This window comes from Danaus plexippus (assembly GCF_018135715.1).
Source record: "Danaus plexippus chromosome 9 unlocalized genomic scaffold, MEX_DaPlex mxdp_26, whole genome shotgun sequence".
Classification (NCBI taxonomy): domain Eukaryota; kingdom Metazoa; phylum Arthropoda; class Insecta; order Lepidoptera; family Nymphalidae; genus Danaus; species Danaus plexippus.
The window spans coordinates 2512696-2536105 of NW_026869848.1; the positions used below are offsets into that span (position 1 = coordinate 2512696).

The 23410-nt window shown below is 33.4% G+C and overlaps 3 protein-coding genes across 4 annotated transcripts in view; all 3 read right to left on the bottom strand.

Annotated features, from left to right (window-relative positions):
- Nucleotides 1-3728: 3728 nt before the first annotated feature.
- LOC116767185 (zinc finger protein 91-like) lies at nucleotides 3729-13229 on the bottom strand. Its single transcript, XM_032657375.2, is given in 6 exon segments — nucleotides 3729-6872; nucleotides 6875-9368; nucleotides 11577-11657; nucleotides 11947-12027; nucleotides 12106-12252; nucleotides 12894-13229. Coding segments are annotated over 6 exon segments (4647 nt in total). The 5' UTR covers nucleotides 13035-13229; the 3' UTR covers nucleotides 3729-5169.
- A 1536-nt stretch (nucleotides 13230-14765) lies between these two features.
- The window catches only part of LOC116767550 (ras-related protein Rab-26), a 46283-nt gene continuing 37638 nt past the window's right edge, over nucleotides 14766-23410 (bottom strand). For both annotated transcript variants that reach the window (XM_061527547.1, XM_032657923.2), the window contains exons 4-6: nucleotides 16976-17084; nucleotides 16472-16582; nucleotides 14766-16356 (exon numbers count right to left, since the gene is read on the bottom strand). In XM_061527547.1, the coding sequence (XP_061383531.1) occupies nucleotides 16115-16356; nucleotides 16472-16582; nucleotides 16976-17084 (462 nt within the window). In that variant the 3' untranslated portion in view covers nucleotides 14766-16114. The remainder of the gene's footprint in view (nucleotides 16357-16471; nucleotides 16583-16975; nucleotides 17085-23410) is intronic.
- On the bottom strand, nucleotides 17705-18815 carry LOC133320160 (ras-related protein Rab-26-like). Its single transcript, XM_061527548.1, has 2 exons — nucleotides 18338-18815; nucleotides 17705-18130 (listed from the first exon to the last, which is right to left on the bottom strand). The coding sequence occupies exons 1-2, from the start codon at nucleotides 18554-18556 to the stop codon at nucleotides 17942-17944; spliced, it is 408 nt and encodes a 135-aa protein (XP_061383532.1). The 5' UTR covers nucleotides 18557-18815; the 3' UTR covers nucleotides 17705-17941.

A 23410-nucleotide genomic window follows, 5' to 3' on the forward strand; every position in this document is an offset into this window, starting at 1 on the left:
TCTATCAAATCAGCTCATTTACAAATTGAAACAGATTTATTAATTAAAAAATGTAGAGACTCCATGGTAGGTGATGCTTTATAACCATAAATATAATATATAAAAGGGATAGAATCGACGAATGATGTAATGAATTTTGGTCATTGATAAAAAAAATCCAACAACAAAATATATGTACCTACGAGAAATGACAAAGGTACGGTTACCCGTATTAACTTGCCTGACGACAGAGAATTTACAAATCAAAATTATTATTTCAAGTTAATTAAAAATAAAAAATCAATTTTTTTTATATTTTATTTAAAACAAGCAAAATCGGTTCTAACTTCCGTCCCTTAATGAGTAACAAAGTCATAAACGAAAGGGAGGGCGCATCACTTCTACTCACTTCATTGTTTAACAACTACAAACAACAAACCAAACTTTAGTTAAATTCTAAAACCCTTAAAGTAACAGATTGTATGCAAGTAATAGGTCTCGTAATTAATTATTCTGTAGTCACGTTTGAATAAATATCCACTTGGACACAACGACTTAACTCGTCAAGAAGAAATTATGTTATGAATAGTTTAATTTTATCACACATTTATTAAAAATCAGAAAATAAAAAGCAATTACCGGGGCTAAATTTAGCAATCAATGTAACTATTAATTAACGTATAAAATGCGATGTGTCTGCTATCAAACCTGAGGAGGACTCTATGCTAAACCTCTTTTTTTGTCCTGAAATACTTTTTAATACCTACCACTACAGCTAGGAGAAAACCGACGTGGTTATGTGCCATGAAAATGTAAAGGGCAACGCTGACTTTCGAGGCAGCAACCGGATGACACCCAGACAAGGCCACAAATGCAGCGCAAATTCATTTCGGTTATCCGGGCAAGAATTGATTTTTCCCAGTCGATCCAGTTCAGCCCCATTGGAGCCACAGAAACGAACAGCAGAGCTAGGATCTACCGTGAACCGTCATCTCGTGTGCCCGTAATAAAAGAAATACATTAACTATATTTAATAAAATCTGGTAAACAACTACGCTACTTGTACAGTTAACGACAAGAAAAAAGTGTGCTAATGTATAGAAGGCCTCATCAAACGATTTAGTTAGTATTTTACTTTACTTTTATTTTAAGCAAATTAATACTCTTACAATACCAACAAAGTATTGCATCTCTAAGCTAAACGAATAGTTTATCATTCATATATCTTAGTACCGATATATGTAGTCAATGGCGTGAACAGGTTTATATGTAATTTTTATATTCTTACAAACAAACATTCACTCATAAGACATAGGTACATCACTCCGAATAAGTTGTAACAGAGATTTATATTTCCTTTACATTTATGACTTGGAAACATCTATGTACGTAAAATCCTATGCTCGTGTTAGCTTAGAAAGGCACTACTTCTCGCAACCCGATTCGTTTAAAAAATTGCATAACGTCAGTTAATTTTAAAGGAACTATTCAAATTAGCCAATATACCGTCTAAACTGTTTTGCTCAGAACAACTTAATCAAATGTAATTATGTACCTAATTAATGAGCTAAATAACGAATTATGTAAAATTGTAGCTGTGAGTCAAAGCTTTATAGTGTGTTTAAATAAATTAAATGCAATCATACGTTCTACCTCGGCTACCCAGTATGTGGAAGCCCCTGATGAAGCTAGGAATAGCCTCAAGTTAGCCGATAGTAATTGAGAATATTTTATTCATGTTATTTATAACGGACTAACAATTCCACACTGCACTTTAGCTTATTATTTAATACGTACTGAGCGCACATTATTATGGTCGTTCCAAGTAATATATCTAAGCCGAAAAATCTTTGTTGTGATAGGCTCGTTAATACTTCTAAAGTATCTTGTATCCATTCCCACCAAAACTATGCTAGCACAATTTCTTCCTCCTATCTATTTTGATAGAGAATAAGGTAAATAAGCTTGAGAGACTTGAAAACTTTGATTTACGATTTATATTTGCCTACATTTCAGGATTTCGTCTTAAACTGAACTGAGTTACTATTCGTGAACGCCTGTATATTTACGTGCTTTCATTTTCAGTTTCAGTCAAGAACACCGAATATTTTAAAGGAAAAATTTCATATCATTGGTCTTCAGGGTATCACGCGATAACAACGCCTTTGAGTGTCACGTTATCTGTATTTTTCTTCTTTTTATTAAATCTTTAGGGTGATGTTCAATAAAATGTTTAAAAAAAAACACGTTGTGCATCCCTACACATCCGATTGAGTATGGAGCAACTTCTCATGTGGCTTCTTCATCTATAGTTAGGTTAGGAAACAATAGATATTAAATTATCTAATTGTAAGCTATGATTAATTTTAGAAATTAAAGTATAAGAATAATATAGCAATACGGAGATTCTAAAGTAACCAAGAACTTGTCAAGATTATATTTAACTGCTGTGAAAAATAAAATTGGTTGAAATTAATGTTCGTTTTTTATAAGAGTTTCGTACGATATATACATTGATGTTTTAAATAACATTAATAATTACGAAGTATATATTAAATATGAATCAGAAAAGATTTCGGATTTCAAATTTGAAATATGAATATAGTTAAGGATAAATGTACCTATCTTCTAAACCTCAAGCTACATCTCCCAGCTGAAGCATACGATAGTTTCGTTCGTTTTAAAATTAGCCAATAAAAAATTATTTGTTTCCCAGAAGCAAAATTACCAGAAGTATAAAATTATACTTATTGTTAGAATATTGTGTATGATTACTTTTAACTTAAAATTTATTTATTTATTTTCAATATACCTACTGATTTAGAACCCATCGTGTCCAAACCCAATTCCCGCTATAGTTAGGTACGATAATGGTTTAGTTAAACATAATAATATGAGAAATTTTCGTTTCTTGTTCAAATGAATAGCCAATAATTTTCAACCTTCTGAATAAACTGTATTTTAAACAAATAATTAAAGGTTTTCATACGGATTAAATTTGCTTTGGGAATATTTATTTGTCTTCCGTGGGCCGTCGAGATGATATTCGGCTGTCTTTATTGTTATTTCCGCCTTATCTTTAACCATAACAATATTATCTTTATAAGACTCTTACTACAATCCTGTCTCTTTGTCGTGGTATCTCTTAAATACCTTAAGCATTCCTATACTTTGGACCGCTCATAACTCGTATACATGTTGAATATTTCGCTACTTTTAATACAAATATGTATGGTATGGTAAAAATATCCAGAATAGATTTAATATTAAGTATACTTGACAAGTATGACAGAAAAGATAAGTCACGAAGTGTTCACGAGACGGATGCGTGATAATTTAATGAAAGTAAATGCATATATGTACATAGTATCAATACAAAATTAATTCTTATGATGCTGAAAGTATGTCACAGCTTACCTGAGCGACCTGGAATTCTTACACTGATAATTGCAACAAAGGAAAGTGTATTCAAATCTTCAAACGGCTAAAATGTAATCCCCCCCACCACGCCAGTCAGGCTCGCGAACAAAGAGTTAAATACGTATAAAAAATCATGTTCATTACATGCGAGCCTACTCAAATATTAAATTTATTCCCCGTCCTAGTCTTTGTTGTTATAGCGGCAACAACAATACATCATCTTATAAAATTTCAAATATTACGGTTCGTGAGATATCGTCTGACCAAAGCACAGTGCATTCATAGTGATAAAGTTCTAGTTAAAAGAGAGGATGAAGAAAAAGAAACAATTATCATTAAGTCACTTTATTGAAACCACAAAGTTGACATAACAAACCTCATCTATGGACAAATATATGTATTCTAATTACATAATTTAAAAATATTTTAATATTAATAACACAATATTTCAATATTTGACAAGGGATTGCTTAATCACATATATATATATATAAGGAATTGTCAATGGATTTAATATAAAACCATCTTCAATAGCATGTATTGTATGGGAAAATTTTCAAACAATGATGGTAGAGACACCTCGCTGTTACTTACAATAAGACATCACATGCCGGGATATAAGATTTTTGTAAAAACAAACAAACAACTTAACATCTATACACGTAATATTCTCACGTAAACGTATTACAATTCAGATAAGATACATGCGAAATCATTATTCAAAATAAAATTCTTATTATCTATTCTAAAACTCAGAATAAATAATCACCGTAACACTATATCAATATATAAATAAACAGCTATTTAACAATATTATATTAAATGTTAATAAATGAGGGTAGTCGAATAAATAACTATTGCTTAAAACATTTTTATCAACAATAGAAAAATATCTTCGAGAAATCTCTTTGTAGTCGCTAGTAATTTTAATTGTGCTTTATATAGAAGGCATATTCTTTTTCCTGTCCTAAAAATTAGGCCCCGAGATAGAATACCATAGATGAGGAGATAACGCCCTTAGTGGTTATAAGTTTGTATAAAATATACATTTGAAATTACTATAAAATAATCAGTACATTTTAATAAAAACTTAATATACGACCTCGCCTTTCCCAATCGAAATAATCAAATTACTAATCAGAGTATGAAAATATTTACATAGTAATGTAAAATAAAAAAAATCATATAGATCAAGCGGACGCGCCCGAGAACCGACTTATTGACTTAATTTTATAAGAAAATGTCGTTGGTACTTAGATATAAACAGTTTAGTGACTGTTAATGACTATAATCAAAATTTTGGCCCGATTCAAATATTCAAAATATAGAAAAGATAATAACTTCACTTAATTACCACATTATCTTTAAAATAATAATAACTAACCTATTGTTCTCAACGCCAGCTTGTAACGACCCACTGCATAAAACAAAATGTTTAATATCCATAACGCAATGGACCAAAAAAAATAAATAACAGAACACGTGAGCAAATACTTAATAATTAAAAATAATATATTTAAAATTAAACGTTTAAAACTCCGCTCGCCGGCAACCAAGGAATGAATTGTAAGTGTAAAAAAAATCGCTCAGTAGATATCCTCTCGACGAAGCTAAACAACATTATGATATATATATTTACAATAGGAAAATGACACTCTAATATCACTTAGTTCGACCACTAATGTTCACCGCGGACAATGTTTCCAAAACACTCAATCAAACCGAAACCGTGGTCCTAATTACTAGATCGACACGAGTCCTGAATCAGTATCAGTGAGCCATTTCTATGTGGCGTTGCAAACTCTTCTTGTTCATATAGAAACGGTCGCACATCGCGCAAGGGAAGAATACTTTTTCGTTGTCAGAATGTCTGGCTCGAGTGTGGGAGGAGAGGTCCAACGCTCTAGCAAAGTAGACCTTGCAAATATTACAGAAGAACTTCGTCGGAGTGGCGTGCATAGCTCGATGTGCTATTAAGTCGCGTGGTGTAGCGACGCCGTCGCCGCACTGAGCGCACGTGAACTCGCCTGGGGGCTGTATAGTCGCACCGCCGTCGTCTTCAGACTGGTCGGATTCATCCTCTCCATGATGCATGTTCTTGTGGGCCATCAGAGACTTCGAGCTGTCGAACACACTGCCGCATACGTCACACGTGTGCGAATCTTCATCCATTTGCGTGGACCCTGATGTACCTTCTCCGCTTTCGTAGTGCTTCTTCATGTGAACTATTAATGTCGATTTCCTGGTAAAGCTCTTGTCGCATACGGGACAGAACACGGAGTTCGGTTGGTGAACTTCGTCCATATGACGCTGGTAGGCCGCTCGCTTCGTGAATTCTTTATCGCAAATGTTACAGTATTTATCTTCGGGACCGCCAGATGAATTGTTCTGATGATCTAATTCAATAGAATCATCGGACCGAAGCTTTTTGTTCGGATTGACCACAGTTATTTCGACTTCCGGCGGTAATCTCCTTTTAGCAATATTGGCTGGTGTTGAATGTTGAACACGCGCGAGTTGAGACGGATCTACAACTTCGTGTTTGCTGACTTTGGTCGTCACTTTGTTTTGGGGCATCCATAAACCAGTGTTATTGGCAGCCGCTTTTCCATCTGGAGACCGTAAATGCCATCCCCGATGGCTCTTCAGTGCGGCAATTGACGTGTAGCTCTTGTGACAAATTTCGCATTCGAATGTTTGTGGCTGTGTCTGAATCTGGTTTATACACTGATGATTCTGCAGAGCAAGAAGTCCAACGAACTGCTTCCCACAAGTATCACACGGGTATCTGGCTTGGTAATCGACGCTCGGGTCAGCGGAATCTTGATCCTCGTCATATTCCACCTCCATTTCCTGAACAACCTCCTGCGATTTACTCGGACCTTGGTTGGCGTTGTATCCAAGTAACTCGCGAGCATGCGCAGCTTTAAGATGCTCGTACAATTCCAAAGTTGAATTCAAAGGCTTTCCACATATCTTACACATCTGGACAGTCGACTTGTGAACGTTTTTCCTATGACGATAGTATGATTTCTTATCGGAGAATGTTATTTTACATATCGTACAACTAGATCTCCCTTCAGCCGATGACGGCTGTGTTTGCGTTTCTGAAGCTTCACCAGCGTTAGGTTTGGTGATGCCGTGCTTGGCGCGTTTGTGTTTCCACAAATACGTCCGCAGCGGAAAACGTTTGTAGCATAACTCACATGAATATGGCAAAGCGTCGTTAGTGAAATTAAAACTATTAAATTGTGGCGTCGTTAAAATGGCACCGTTTTCATCAACATTATACTCATCCTCTTCTGTAGAAGCATGCATGGTATTTTCCTCGCTGTCATTCCTATCATTAAGTAGATCGGCGTGTAGCACTTTTTTATGTTTCCATATATTTTTCTTATGCATGAATCCTTTTCCGCAAATGTCACAACAATATGGTGCATTGGGGACGTAGGGGCTATAACCAGGCTGCATGAGAATTGCTTTATGGGTTTACCGACAATTTGAGGAGCAAATCCTTTTGATTCTCCTGGTTTCCTGTTAGTTGTCGGAACTCTAGAGTGTATACGCATGTGATTAGAATAGGCTTGTCTGCTCTTGAACGATCTAACACATATATCGCAATAGAAATCGCTATCACCTCCACGTGCGTTGGACCCAGGATGCATCTGCTGCATATGCTCGGTCAGCTTTTGTGGTGTGCTGTAGGAATTCGAACATACGTTACATGGATAAAATTTAACTCGCAAATGTGTGTTTTTATGTTCAGCAAGTTCTGATGGTCGTAAGAATTTCTTTTCACACTGGTCGCAGTGATGTGCGACCTGGTTGTGTTCGGCAACTTGATGATCTGTCCACGCGTCGACAGTTTCAAAGATGGCGTTGCATTCCGTACATGAATAATGATATTCTTCGGCTTCCTCCTTCACAATGGACATGTCGGGCTCGATAGACTGCATACCCAAACTTCTATCAGAATGTTCCATGTATATGTGCTTGTTAAGATCAGTAGTTTGCTCGAATTTAGAGTCACAATGTTGGCAGTGATGAGGCTTTTCTTCGTTATGAACAGCTTTCAAATGCTTCACTAAATTGGGATAACTACTGTTCTTCTTACCACAGATAGGACAATCAGTCGGTCGACCGTCCACACATTTGTTTTGGTTTTCGGGATCTAAGTTGCCAGCATGCACGGAAACAGCATGATCATTGAAATCTTGCATGTTCAAAAACTTGTCAGAACATAACTCACAAGCTATATACACAGTGCAATCTCCATTGCGAATATGTCTTTTACCAATATTTTTGTCTTTAAACCTCATTCCACAATGGACGCAAGAAAACGGAACACGTGATTGGCCATCCTCGTGGACATCTAAAACGTGTTTCATAATAAATTGTTTCAGCTGGAATTTCGCTGGACATAATTTACAAGCATAGGACCTAGCGTTAACAACATCTTTGTATGGAATTTTGTTATCGGGTTTATCTTCTAACACGATATCATCGGTTATACCATTTTCGTTATAAATTATTTTCCACAGATCAGTACAAGTGTTCGATCTCATGTGACTCAACAAAGCACCGATATGTCCATAGGTCACTACGCAATTATAACAAGTGTGCTTTGGGACTTTGTGTCCGTTTTTCTGCAAATGCTGTATAACCGCTTTCCTGCGTGGATGTTCTTTATTGCAACAAAGACACCGCTTGGTATTGATCTGTTCGATGATATCACGGTACTTCAAGATGAAGTCTCTTTGAGTTTTTGTGATGTACACCTTATCTGGGTCCAAATCTTTTTCGGCTTCATCACCATCAACCGTGTCATTTGGATCAACCGTTTCGTCAGCTTCTTCTTCCTCGTTACCGTCACTATTGTAAGAGTTGGTTTGCATGTCTTCATTTATCTCGACGACGGGTGCAATGTTCAATGCTGGCATTTCGTCATCTTCATTATCTTCATTCTTAATATTTTGGTAATTATCTTTTTCCGCCTCATCATCCTGACTTTCTTTGGCATCACCACCTTCACCATCCACGTTATTTACTAAATCCTCCTGTCTGTCATCACTATCATCAATACCCCTATCACTGTCCTCTTGCCCATCATCCATATTATTCTCTTCATCATTCTGGTTTTCTTCGGGATCATTCATGGGATTCTCATCTACATCAATCTCGTTTTCATTTTGCCGTGCAATTTCAATTTCATTATCAGATTCCATATCAACGGTGTCATAGTGTTGGCCTTGGTTATTATCGTTAACACCTTCGTCATCATCTTGTTGTTGATTGACATATCCATCTGGTTCTGATAAAATTGTCTCCACTTGGAAAGACGCTATTTCCGGTTCGGAAATTAACGTCTCAGGACTTTCTGGACCTGAATTAATTATTTCAGGCTCAGACACCAAAACTTCCGGTTTGGAAGTCAATAGTGTCTTTAAAATTTGCGGTTCCTTCTTTTTGATCTGCAGATCTTTTAATGCTTTTATACGAAGAGGATATGGCAAGTTATTCTGCGAAGCTTTAGCGGTTTTAATTGGTATCGGCTTCGGCGGTGCGACAATCCTCTGTGGCATTCTACCCGGAATTGATTTTGAATGAAATTGCATTTTGTGGCTTATGGGATTCGGCATGAGGCGGGCTTTGGGGTTGAATGGATTCGGCCTGAACTTTGGTTGCATGTGTGATTGCTGTTTCTTATTCGTTATTTTATTTGTGTATCTGTCAAAGCTGTGCGCGTTCAATTCATGTCTTCTGGCATTGTGAGAATATCTGTACGACCTTCCACAAACTAGACAATCCTTGGACGCTATTTCTTGAATACCCTGACGAGCGTGAAGAGTTTCACCGGTTGGTCTCATGACCGTAATGGAAACTTCTGGCATGTTTGGGACGTGTGTGAATTGCTGTTGGTCAATTTCTTCCTCCTCTTCATAGTCCTCATCCTTTTCACTATCCATTCCCTGTAAGGTGACAAATTAATTTATTATTATAATTTTATTATAAAGATATAAAAACAATGTACATTATAATATATCAATCTATGTAATAAAATCTCTTGTTTGCCAATATTTTTATTAAAAATCAATAATAATGTTTTATAAACAAATTGGTTAAACAATAAAAATTAAAAATTATCTACTCTTAATCAACAACACGTGATTGCATAATGAAATAAATATCAATAAATGTCTTTACATGAGCATTAAAAAATGTACAGTCAAAATCACAAGTCAAGTTATGTGATAAATGCGAGTTGGTGTAAGTTGATTGGCAAAAGCACAGCATAAGACTATGAATATAATATGACACTTCTTATCTATTAATATAAATGAAATTGCTTGTTCATTATAAATTTATATCATTAGAAATTAAGAACCACAAATTGTACAGAACTGTACAGTGTGTTCTCTACAAATGTAAATGCCACACTTAATGCACTTTTGTTTTGTTTTGCGATCGCGTTTAAAGGACGTACTGCAAATCTTGCATCTTCTTTTTGAAACATTTCCAACTATATCTCTAGGTATGGAATACCTATTTAGCTTTCTATTCACATTACTCAAGAATGGCCTTGGTTCATTTGCTTCAATCAAACTCAACGCTAATTCTCTTATAAATATACGTCGTTGGACGACATCATTTTTCCGATGCATACTCCAAATTACTTGAGCATTTATGCATGCTATGTTAAGAAGCATAAAAAATAAAGATAGCATCCAGCTGTTTGTGGGTTGCATTGTTGTGTAATAATGCATTAACACGTCTAAAACTTCCACAGATGATTGATATTTCTTGTAAGTGGCTGCCGACGACGATCCGCTTGTATGGACTCTCTTATAATATATAGGATCATTGGTGACAACGTTGATAAGTTGTGAATTACTATAATAAGAATTAACTGTCATATCTTTGTCTACAAATCCAGTGATGAATGGAATATCATTTCTATATCTTGATAAGAAAACTGGTGGAATGATATCATCCGTGTGATGAAGCCGAGCAATACTGTATAATGTATATTCATTTTTCAATTTCATAATAAGTGATGACGATGTGAACCAACTATCCATTACAACAGTCCGACCACTGCCGGCTAAATGTTGGACTAATTTTGTCACAATGGCATCAGCTGTAAAATAAGGATCGGTTATAACATCCAAATTAGAGACGTAGAAGCTAAGTGGATCTATCAAAAGTGTAAGCTTAATCCCGTTTTGGATTTTCTTATTTTTTATATTATATCTAAACGGACAGGGTCCGTCAAAAGGCAATATGACTTCATCTATCACAACCAGATTACCAACATTCAGCGAATTTCTACAATTAAGAGCAAATATCTCAAAGACTTTATGAATTCTGGACATTGCATCAAATTGCACAACATTGTCATCATTGTCAACATCAAAACTTAAATTCTCTAGTAAAAATTTAAAACGCTTAAATGTCATTCCATTCTGAACACAAACTGCTCCATATTCATTATGCCAAAGGTCACCGCATTCCTGATAGGTAGGTCTCATTATGCCATGATAATACAGAATTCCAATTAATGTTCTGATTTCTCTTACATTAGTAGATTCCATTACATCATGGTTTCTAGATAGTTTGTGATTACTAGATGTAACCATAAGTTCTAATAGGTCATCAGTAAACTGTGTTTGCCAAGCGTTTATAGGTCGGGGACAAAACTCAAGCGCTTGCAGATTATTTTTCCTCAAATTGATAACATCCTTTATTTTATTGTTTGTTTCAAGTGACGATTCTTTGGGATATTTTGATAGGATATTACCATTTTTACATTTATAACCATTCCTATAATTTATATAATCATTTAAGTTATCATCATCATATAAATCTGTCTCAGAATCTGAATCGTGATCCGATACATGCAGAACATCACACTCTTCGTTAGATTGGAGCGAATCAATGACATCACTCCCTTGCACAATATCTAATATAGCATGGACTCGTTGCCAATCCATCCTTGGATCTACATATTTCTGTGGACGAAATTAATTCAGTTGAACTATTCTCCATCCAGTTAACTTCGGAAACATTTGATTGAATATTAATATGCTAATTTTGACATTTCAAAGGTATTCATGAGTAGCCGAAGTGTCATATTATCTTTCATATGAAACAAAACAAGGGGTTTGTATTGTTTCTACCTTATCACTTCTTGGTGTGAGCCCCAATGAAGCCAAGATAGGTGGACCCTCCGGTTGGACCTTACTAGATGGGGCTGCATTCTGTAATGACACAAATTTTCAATTAAAAGCATGAAATAGCACTTAAAAATATTCCAAATATTGCTTATCATGATCTGCCATACATGGGTATTTAATTACATATATAAAAAAATATTTTTAATATAATTTTATAGTTCAATATCAAAAAAATATGTGAAGTGTTATTCCAATGTCCTTGACATAAAAGTCTATCAAAATGAATTTTACCAGTATTGTGATGAAAAGATTATTTTTATAAAAGGTAAGGATATTTTTATAGAAAATAAGGATATTTTTTTAGGAAACTTACTTCACTTTCAGGATATGAACCATCAATAACTACTCCATCATCATAGGCTTCATCAGATAAAGGTTCATTTTTTATTTTCACCTGAAAATTCATTTAAAAATATTTTCATTCAAGTGTCAACTTCAAGTATGCTGAACTATCAAAATAAACTAAGCTCACCTCTTCTAGTTGGTCACTCTCCTTATTTAAAAACGAAAGCAATCTGTTTTGTGTTCTTTCACATACTGCCTTAAATATGTGCCAGTTATTGACATTATCCATACATTTCCTGCAGACATTGGTTGGCAGGTCGTCATTTTCCCTTATCTGAAAAAATATAACCAACAATCACTTCACGGAAGGCAAATAACGCGCGCGTTTCATCATACTGTAGTCATACATGGGACGAAACCGCGCCTCGTACAGATACGCGAGGAGAAACTTAGTAGGTAGGCGTAAGTATAGCGAGCGACAAGCGCCTGCTGCTCGACCGAATAAGTAGAAGCGAGTCGAGTGGCAGCCAGCCGCCAGCGAGCCCCTCGTCGAGGTTCACCGCTCGATATAGCACTCACACATGCACATCACACTCACACCGAACACAGACGCTTATTTGAGGGACGAGCTGCACTGGTCACTGGTCTACTCGTCCGATAAATCGATACGCCCTTTGGCCCACGCCATCTAATATCTAGGCCCCCTCCCCGTCGAACCTGCGGGAATAATGACAAAACCGACCCTCATCATGTGAGCATTCCTCGCCGGCTGCAGGAAATGCGACGCGACTCGGCCACGAGTCAAGCGATATCTATGGAGCATTACAAAATGGTGGACGTTCTTACGACATCTCCACCTAGACGCAGCGTTGCCTGTCATTATACGAACGAAGCCGGATGACGAGTTCTCACGTACACCAAGGGTCTACTTTCACTCAAAACTCCTTTCTGATAAATATTTAGCACATTACATACCTGTACTGACACGCAATCTTTAATCTTCGAAGCGAGGACAGGAGGTTCCGAGTCATCCGAACTGGTGGTAGGAAAAATCGGTAGTAATTCACATGTAGATGACAAGCACAGTCTACAAACACGGTCATAATTTACATTCATTGTAAATAAACAAAATTTTGAATATTTTTACACTTTCTACGACACTTAAAACACGGACGCCATGTCACCACGACCACTTCAACACAAAGCACTGCATATCGTTCTTGCTTGGGCACGATAGCGGCTGATGATGAGCATGAGAAGTCGATGTTCGGTCGGAATAGCTGGGTCGAGTCGCCGACCACCTGTCGTTCTGCGCATGTGCGCGTAATGTGGCGTCAGTTGTACCAACATACTAAACTAAAAAAGTGGGACTTGTCAGAAGCAACAAACTGTTTAAAAATGTCTCATTCAAATTGATGAACAAAATATAATTTCTTTTATAGAGTTACCTATAGAAGTACAGTAGAAATATGTATCTTTATAAGAATAAAATAAATCATGTGTGTTTTTTTATAGTCTATTCAGAAGATACTTAATATTACAATTAATTCTATTTTGGAATTAGGCATATTTATTCAGAATTTTCAAGATATTATAAAATAAACATAATTAGAAATTTTTCCTATTTATAATAAATACATCTCTGAATCGAATTAAAGCTTAAAATTTAAAATTCTTTGCAAAATCATACTAAAAAAGATAAATATAGTGACATAATAAATTGATATTATATTTTTTCAAACTGTTTAGGTCCTCTGACTGATATGTTCTCCACGCATTAATGTTGGTATGCCTCTTTGGCGCTAAGTTTAAATATCGATAAGAATGACAGTTCATGAGAAGGGCGGGCTATTTAAATTTTTTTTTTATAAATTAAAATTTTAAAGTGTTTTACTTTTCTTTGATATCCTGATTAATGTGAATTATATAAATATAACTCTCTATATATTTTTTAACTCCCTATTCTCATGTTTTTAATTATAGTTTTGCAAATAAATACCAATTTCACAACCTGATTAAATATTTTTTCTTTGTATTTTGAAGTGAAAGCAAAAAACTGCTATAAATATTTGGTTTAATTAAAAAAATTATAAATAAAGAAATCATTAAAAAGATTTAAAACCATATAACTACATGAACCAGTGTTTATTAACGGCGTTGATAAAAGTAAGGCGCTTGCCTTACTTTCATCCACCACAAACCGAGAAATACCTCGCAATTTTTTTATTCCCTTTCTAAATTATTAAGTCTTATTTAAATTCATTTTAAATACATGTTTACTGTTTGCTTTTGACATTGTTTAAATATTTATCGCAATGGTTATAAATCATAACGTTTTCTTATATATAACTTAGATTTTTTTTGCATTCTAATATACCCACTTTGGCAGTATAATAATTTCTCCAATAATAACTTATCTATCTTACATATAATAATATTTAATAAAATATATCAAATTCTGTGAGACTCGGTCTATTAAGTTTAATAATAGATTGAATTAAATTATTGAAACTGATAAGGGATTGCATGTCTTTAAATATATATATATATATATGAAATGATAATTTACATAGTAGGTATTACCTGGAAAATATAATCAAATATATAATTTCAAACGATTTAATTATTGTTTGAAAATATATACTTTTTATTCCGAACTTTTAAATAATATTCATCATACGTCGTCCTAATAAATATTTGGTTATAACTTATAACTTCTATTTATATAACGAGTAACTAAAGCAATATTTAAAATAGATGTCTTTAAATTATTTTTTTTTAATTGATATAAAATTGCTCGGCATCAGCTTTGAAATGATTTATTTATTAGGAAATGAAAGACTAACATATCGGTACCATTTTATTTCTGCGAAAGCAACATTCAATACCACAACAATAAACGATTATTTGATAATTATAAAACATTGATTCTTTCTTTCCTAGTATACATATATATTTCACCTTCGAGATCATTTCATTATATAGGTATATACCCAATTTAAATCAACAATTTAAAATTATTAGATACTTACATATTTGGAGATATGACTGATATATTTTAACAGACAAGGAAGTAACGAGATATATCATACATATGTAGATCGGTATCACACTAACATTTTTTAACGTAATCGGTTAAAAGTGTATGGTAAAAATTTCAATTACATTTTATGTGAGGTAGCGACAACAGAAAATAAGATATTTTTATTTAATAAAACAACACCATGTATATAATAATTCATTATAAGATATGTATATATAAGATAAATAGCTGTGAATCTTATACTAATACTATAAAACCTTATTACGCAATTTAGGTTTCTATGTTAGAACACATTTACAAATATTGTGCATCTCTCAGACTTGTTAAAACATAGTTTTGTGCAGCTCACCTTAAATTAATTACACTCATACATTTATGTTTCAGATGAAATCCTACAATAATGTACGCAAATAAATATAATAAAATAAAAAAGGTTTTTTTTTATTATTATAATAAAGTACTGCTTTCCGAAATTCAGTATAATTAAGCTTCAGGATAACAACATTTTTATATTGAACCAGCTTTCACAGACCGCGACTTTTGAAGGTTTAAAGTTCTGAAAAGTTCTCCTACCATCCCTCCCCCGGCTCTTATCCATCTTCATACAAATTTTAATTAAAGTTCCTTTAGACGCGGAAATTCTAAGACAGACCTTTCTCATGTACAATATTAGTATAAATTACTTTTTATATGAAATTTAATTTTTTTGTAAAATAACCATTTTTTAACAAACCCACCAAAGACTTCCCATAGTTATGTTTAAAGCAATGGTATATATTATAATATTTCCATTTATTATTTAATAATATCTAGAAAACGAGGTTAATGTTTTTTTCGTCATATTATTATCAACATACAAAAGCGTATGTATATGTATAAAAAGCTGATAAATATACACTTGTCTTGTTTCGAGCTGTATCTAGCTGTTACATTGAAATAATGAGATTGTCATTAATCCTCTAAATATAACACAATTAATATAATTCATATTTTATTTAAATCATTATTACAAACGCTTGCAGCAATACATTTATTAGCATTTACATATATTTAATATTCAATGTATATACACGTCGAACTGACGTCTTAATTTAAAAACATCAACCGTCAAATGTCATCTGTCATTTGTCATCTGTCAACTGTCAACGTCAATTTAAGTGCATTGCGGACAGGTCGAGCGATGTTCTTGAGTAGTCTGCGCGCGCACCGCCAAGCGGGATGTGTCTACAGGGTTCGCTTTAGCTACAAGAGATCGCGCCACGTGCGAGAACGCCGCTTCCACGTTGAGACCCGTTTTGGCGGATGTCTCCATAAACGCTACTTGATATTCCCTCGCGAGACGCTGACCCTCCTCCCGCCTCACCGCCCGCTCCAGGCCGCTATCCGATTTGTTACCTGCGGACAGTTATCTCTTTGTCTTCGTTCTTATCTTTCTATTTTATTTAGAAGTTTAGTTAAGGTTTATAATATTCAAGCCTCTTCTAACGAATGCTATGCTACGTATCGTTACCCAACAACATGATGACGACGTCGTCCTGAGCGTACTCTCGGATCTCACCGAGCCAGGCTCGTATGTTGTCGAAGCTGGTTTTGTTTGTGACGTCGTATAGCAGGAGAAGAGCTGATAAAAAACAAGGCATAGGAAACACACAGTTATATTATTACAGCAATGTTACAAACTTACTGTTTATAGGATATTTTTAACTAAAAAAAAATAACACAAGATTTTTTTATAATTTACTAAGTTCCAACACAAACCGTTAACTCAATGCTATAAATAATTGTTTTTAATATTAATTTACAATTGTTTATTGCAAGAACAATTATCGAGTATGTTAAGTTTGTAAATGTGTGTTTATTAATTAATTCAAATTAACGCAAACATTATTATAGAATATACATTATAGAAAATGCAATAAACAATTTTTTTTCAAAAGATGGCGCTACTTGCAGCAAAACAGTCTTGAAAATTATAGGGAATATACATAAACAACTAATAATATATAGTAAATACCATGTGCGTCTCTGTAATAAGCGTGTGTGACGCTGCGGAAGCGCTCTTGACCTGCCGTGTCCCAGATCTGAAGTTTAACTTTGATTCCGTCCACTGTTACTACCTTATTCTGCAAATAGATGGCGTTAGCTGCACCACATTATACATGATAATGAAGCATATTTTTTGTATCTTAAATGCATTTATATAAATCTTTGTTTTATTATAACCTTTTAAGCAAATGTTTTAAATTTTCATCATTACACTAAATCAAATCGGATAATTTAATACGTAGTAAATACATAAAATTCGACTGTTTATAAAATATTACAAGTAACTCACTCCAAATGAGTTACAACCATTATTACTAATTAAATTATATACCTCCTTGATAAAGAATCCAAAATTCAGATAAGGATTATTTTATTTTCATAATCATATCTTTTTAACATAAACAGGACTTATCATATATCTTAAGGTCACTTTTTACTTAATTTAAGGTAACTGGGATTGGAACAATTAAAATGTACATTAATTAATGCTATCATCATTTGTAATTTTAATGTAAGTGAAATCTAATAAACAGACTGTAAAAAAAATTGCTGATACAATTCTTCTTTTGTTTTAAACTTAGAAACGAATTCCGGAGTAATTTATTTAATTTTATGTTACGAACTAATTAAAAATAAAAAAAAGTTGGTATATTTTATTGGCATCCAAGCCGAAACTATGGCAAAAAAGGTTCGAACAAAAAACTGACTGTCATTGTAATAAATCACTCTCACGAGCAGTCAATTCAATCACAGCTGTCATGACTAAGGGGCGGGAACGAAAAAAGCGCGGCAAAGTTTAACACCAATAGCGTATCGTCACGGCGTCCGCCAGACGCCGTGACTGGCCAGTTTGAACTTGGAACCCCTGACAACCATTTATTAGTTTTTTTGTGTTTGAAGGTTACAAATTAAAATTAAGAGCCAATATCATGATTTATTTCACAAAAAAAAATAATTGACGCATAATGGTTTCTATAGTTGCTAATGATGGCACGTGGTCTGGAAAATGTACCCGGAAATCGATTCCAACGGTGGAAATGTAATTGCCGGCGAGAAAAGTTCCATCCCGGAAGCGGACAAGCATGCAGGTCTTTCCAACGCCGCTGTCACCGAGCAACATCACCTGGAAATGATAATCCTCTATGTGAATGATCTATTAAACGGAATCTATGTCAACATCTATCAGCCATACAATAAATAATCACATTCATCCGTTCATATTCCATATAATATGACATAATAGTTATGTCACAAAGTGTCAGTCATACTTTTTTATTATAGAAGCACTAGTCCAAACTATTCAGCCAATTATAAATTATTTAAGACTCACCTTTCCAAAGACATCATATTTATCTTCCTGTTTCCCTGTCTGGTTCCATGTTTCTGTGGGTGATGGTGGGTCACTGTGAGGCATCACTCCGGCCTCCTGTTCCGTTTTGTCTTCATCCTCTCTCGTCTCTGGTAGGTTCCTCGCCCACGTGGGTCTCACCCGTCCGACCACTATGCGTTTCTCCATTTGACGATTGTCTATGGCGTTAGGATTCCACATTTTGTGTATGCACTAAGTCCTTTTATTTTTAGCTTTGTTTTTTTTACTTATTTAACATTATGCACCTTTTTTGTATTTTGTATTTTTATTGATTGGATGATTTTAAGCCGGTACCTACTACCTACTAACCAACCCGGGAAAATTTTAATTTTGGCTAAAATAAATATATTTTAAACAATACAATTATAATGAAAGTTATTTTAAACCTAATTTAAGTTGGTTTATTATTTTTCAAAAGAGAAATGTCCAATGGGATTTACCTACATATTTTATGTGATAGCTTTAGAATTATTAGGTGTTCACTATTCAATAGAATTTTTGTCTTAATCCCTAAACGTAACTCTTAAAGTATCTTTTATTAGGATTGAAAAAAATAGTTATTAATTTTAAATAAAGTGGTGAAGTTAATATGTCTCCAGCAGTGTCCTAAAAGCTTCGGAGACGCGGGGTATTGACCAGGTCGCACCCCATCGCCCTCCGACCCCTATAAGCCGGGATTGGTTTGAATTATACAGCATCGTGGCTAGTAGAATTACATTTGATGATTTTATTGGGAACATTGAACATATTAGATACTTGTTTATTTATAAACATCTTAATGACCTTGTAATTTCCAAGGAACAATTCCTTGTTAAGTGTTTGTAGTTATTTGTATGGCATAAAAGTAAATTAGTTTTTATTAATATTAGGTTAGTATAATTTAATATATAGTATTATCTGTCGTGCCCAATATCTTGAGCGGTTTTCGGTCTCTTGTACTTTAGGACACCTAGACAATCAAGTCTGAACCTCGGAGGTCAAGTGGAAGGAGAGAATAAAGAGAGTGACTAGATACAAATGTTTGGTGGTAGGTACTCTTAACCCACAAACGACGACCAACACAACCCACAAATTGTCCTAAAGTTTTACAAATACACAGAAAATATTGGAAGAAAAAACTAATATTCCTATAAATTTAGCGGTAAATATGTATCGTATGAGGTGATAATTAAAATTTCAGCACTTCTCGATTGAAAAATTATACATTAGTACAAACATAAACTAATGTACCTAAAGCTAAAGCATGGGTCACAACAGACTAGATCGTGTAGACAAAAAAATCATCGCCTTTAATAAAAGGGTAATCACTAACTGGGTGTAATTGCTAGCGGCATAAAAAACGTCCGCCCTCTGCGACACTGAAGAGATTAAAAAAAAAACGCTCCAGTAGATTTCAAAGGGTAACTACCCTTACAGTCCTGTGACGCCGTAGATAATAAACAATTTATTGAGATTAAAATAAAAGTAGTATTGGCGTCGGGGTTCTATATTCTTAGCATATGTTTGCGTCCATACTACACACGAAGCGTTGGACGTTTCTCGTTCAATAAACTACGGTTATACTAAAAGTATGAGCGAAAATTAATGAATGAACTGCGTTAACTCCGTGTGTATGCGACGATGCGAACTCGGACTAAGTATACTGATAGGGCTACCTTTTAAGAGTACTTATTGTATTGAGAAAATGTCCTAATTTAAACCTTATTACGTGTTCGTTTCAAATTTGGCACTGTTGAAGCTTCTCTCTCTCAACGCGATGGACCCGGCACACGCATGGTGAATCCATGGAATACTGAGAAGGTTCTTTTCGTCCTATGTAACTTAACATATAATATTTAATGAAGAATCCACTGTTGCTTCGTAAAGGCTAATTTACGATTATCAATATTATTGATATAAGTTGTGAAGTAATTACGTCTTATTCTTTAAGTTTTAATATAACACAATTAATCATGTATATAATATAATATTGAATAGTAATATTTTTACATAATTTCGCTATTAATTAATTTGCCTTGCCTGCTTTTGACGGTCAGAGGAAATAAAAAGGCGTCTTTGAAATGACCCGCGATTCGCGTACCAGGAAGTCTGAACTCCAAAGCAAATAAGGTTATAATTTTTTTCTTTTCTCGATTGTATGAGAACCGTTTTTTTAACACGTTTGATGAAAAAGGAATTAACGTTTTTTATAGTCCAATCTCATTTAAGATTAAAAAAAATAACAGTTCAATAAATATAATTAAATTTCTTCAAAGTAAATATTTCTCGTTATTTTATATGTTAAGTTATATTCAAAATTAAATTTAATGGTTTTTCTGTTTATAACATTATTATTTAATGTGGTACGAAAAGTTTAAGGGACGATAACGGGTATAAACCGCAAAGTGTCGAAAAAGCTGAATATTAAATGCAATATCTCGATTAATATATTCGTTGCTAGGTTACTAGGTACATAGAAACGACGGAACAGACATTTTGATTTACTTATAGTTACAAAGTACCTAGATATTGTGACTTCTAAATTATAAAAAAAATTTTTTCATTTTCGAAATTTTAAAAGAAAGTAGGTACCTATTGCAGATAAATAAGTAATTTTTATTTTTTATCTACATTCTCAAGAGCTATCAATTATCGTGAGTTAATAATTTAATAATCACTTACCTCACCTTAATATGTAACCTTACCCACAAGTTTATTACTTAAATACAAATCGTATCCGGTTTTTAATTAAAAAAGTTAATAAACAAAACTATATAAATACATATTAATATAAATCTATATAAAAAAACTATGTAAATACGTCCCGTGTGTAATGTGAAGCTGCAAACCTGCGGTAAGGATGAAAACGGTCACTTCACAAACCTCGGGTGACGCGTGCCGCCGTGGCAGGTGACGTTTATATAGAAAGTATATTTAAATTCATAACATTTGCTTAAATTTCAAAACGTATCAAGAACAGATATTAATTTGTATTACACCTTAGCACGTTATAGTTGTATTGTAATGTTTTAATTCGGTTTATCTTTAAAACATTTGCTTAATTTTCCCATTTCCCTTTTACGCAAGAGCAGCACGCGGTTACACTTATAATATTGCTAAATATTTATTGCTACTATTCATATTATCGAACTATCAAAAAACATTCTGTATTTAATTATTTTGTTAGAGGATTTAAATATTTAATAAAAAAAAGGAACCTTAATTTCCGCTAACAATGTGCGGTACATTTGAGAGCTCTTCTGTTCGACACTCGCTCGGATATTCATGTAAATATAATAATAATATAAGTTATTATAATAGTTTTTTACGCAAAAAATGTTTTATTAGTATTATTTATTCAATTTTTTTAAATAATAAATATATTTTTTTCTTAAAATTAAGCTATACTGTGTACCTATATTGATTTTGTACAAAAAAAAAACTTTTATACAAATGCAATTAAATAATTTACTATACACTACATTATATTTAAGGAAGCATTACTTTGTTAAATGTTATGAAGTGAAGTACCTAATGGTCGGGTAGAATATTAAATTACTAATTAAAATAATCTGATATCGCAGTTAACTGATACAATTCAAACGTTAAATAAACTATTCCTTGTCATTGCTGATAAATACAGTTTAGAAAAATTTATTTGGTTTGACTTTTAGATTAGATTTTTATTCCACAGAAAAATAATACAGATAAGTTTGTATAACATGTAGGTACTCATTCTGAACAATATTTAATAGGAACGAATATCTAATGTATTGGAATATTAAAATATCTATTATTATTAAAAAAGATTTAACTTACTATTAAATCTTTGTTAAGTACCTTTAAAAGATTATTTTGTTTAAACTTTAAAGTTTATCGGAACTTACATTTAATTATTATTTTGAAATTAATTTAACTTTTAAATGAAACCAATATTTTTCGGATATACCACGCGTGCTTTATTTTTGTAAAAAACTACATACTCCCGACGTTTCGGTTACTTTTCAGCAACCGTGATCACGGGCAGACGAGATGATGATGATCGTGAAAGTCTTAGATCTCATTAATTGAACTTACTAATCTTTTGTTTTGTTTTGTTTAAATATATTAATGTTTTTATAATAACACAAATATTAAATGTGGCATAAATATACAAGTCATTTAATATATTTTTGAAATCAAGTGTCTTTAACTCAATAGTTCTCTCTTTAGGGGAGAGGAAAATAAAAGCATATTAAGTTTAACATAGTATATGTTCGAAATAATTCCTTATATATCAATGGGTATATTAATCGATTTACTCTTAACATGATTATTCATTGATGTATCGAATTATTTTAAACATCGAAAATATTAACATGAAATACTGGTCAGGTAGCTCTTTGTACTTTCCTTTCTTTATTTAAAATCGATCAAAGAAATTGCTATCGTAGTATAAGGGCCGATCCTCACTATAAAGCCGTTCACAGTTCGTCCTCGGTCTGGTAGTCTTATCATGTTCACATTTTACAATCTGACTCAGTTCACGATCCAGTCTTGACTTATCAATAATCAAAGTCGGATGTATATAGTGAGTATCGGCCCTAAAACAATGCCTTTTAATAAAGTTATTTTTACTCACTAATCCTTATTTCTAGTTAAAAATGACATACAAAATATAACGTCTATAAAAAGCCATTGCAAAAGTAACTTACTGATATAGAAATATTTCGGCTTAACGTATATTTATCATCACCTATCGGAGATACGAGTTTGCGTTCGATGAGAGTTTTGGACTTTATTAAATTATCTTACAGAGCAAACGAAGATTTAATTTTTTCTCAACATCGCCTCATGTCGCTCATCTTTCAGTGTCGACGTAATACGGTTATCGGTATATATAAATACAGCGATATCCGGAGAACGTGTAATCCTATTAATTTCGTTTTAAAGGAACATTGACGAAGTTATTTAAGTTGAAAGCAACAGCGTGCTGGTTTGATGTAATATATAAGTTAATTGTATAAATGAAGGTACTCTTAGCGTTTTCCTTTTCTAAGTTAGGTTTCATTATGA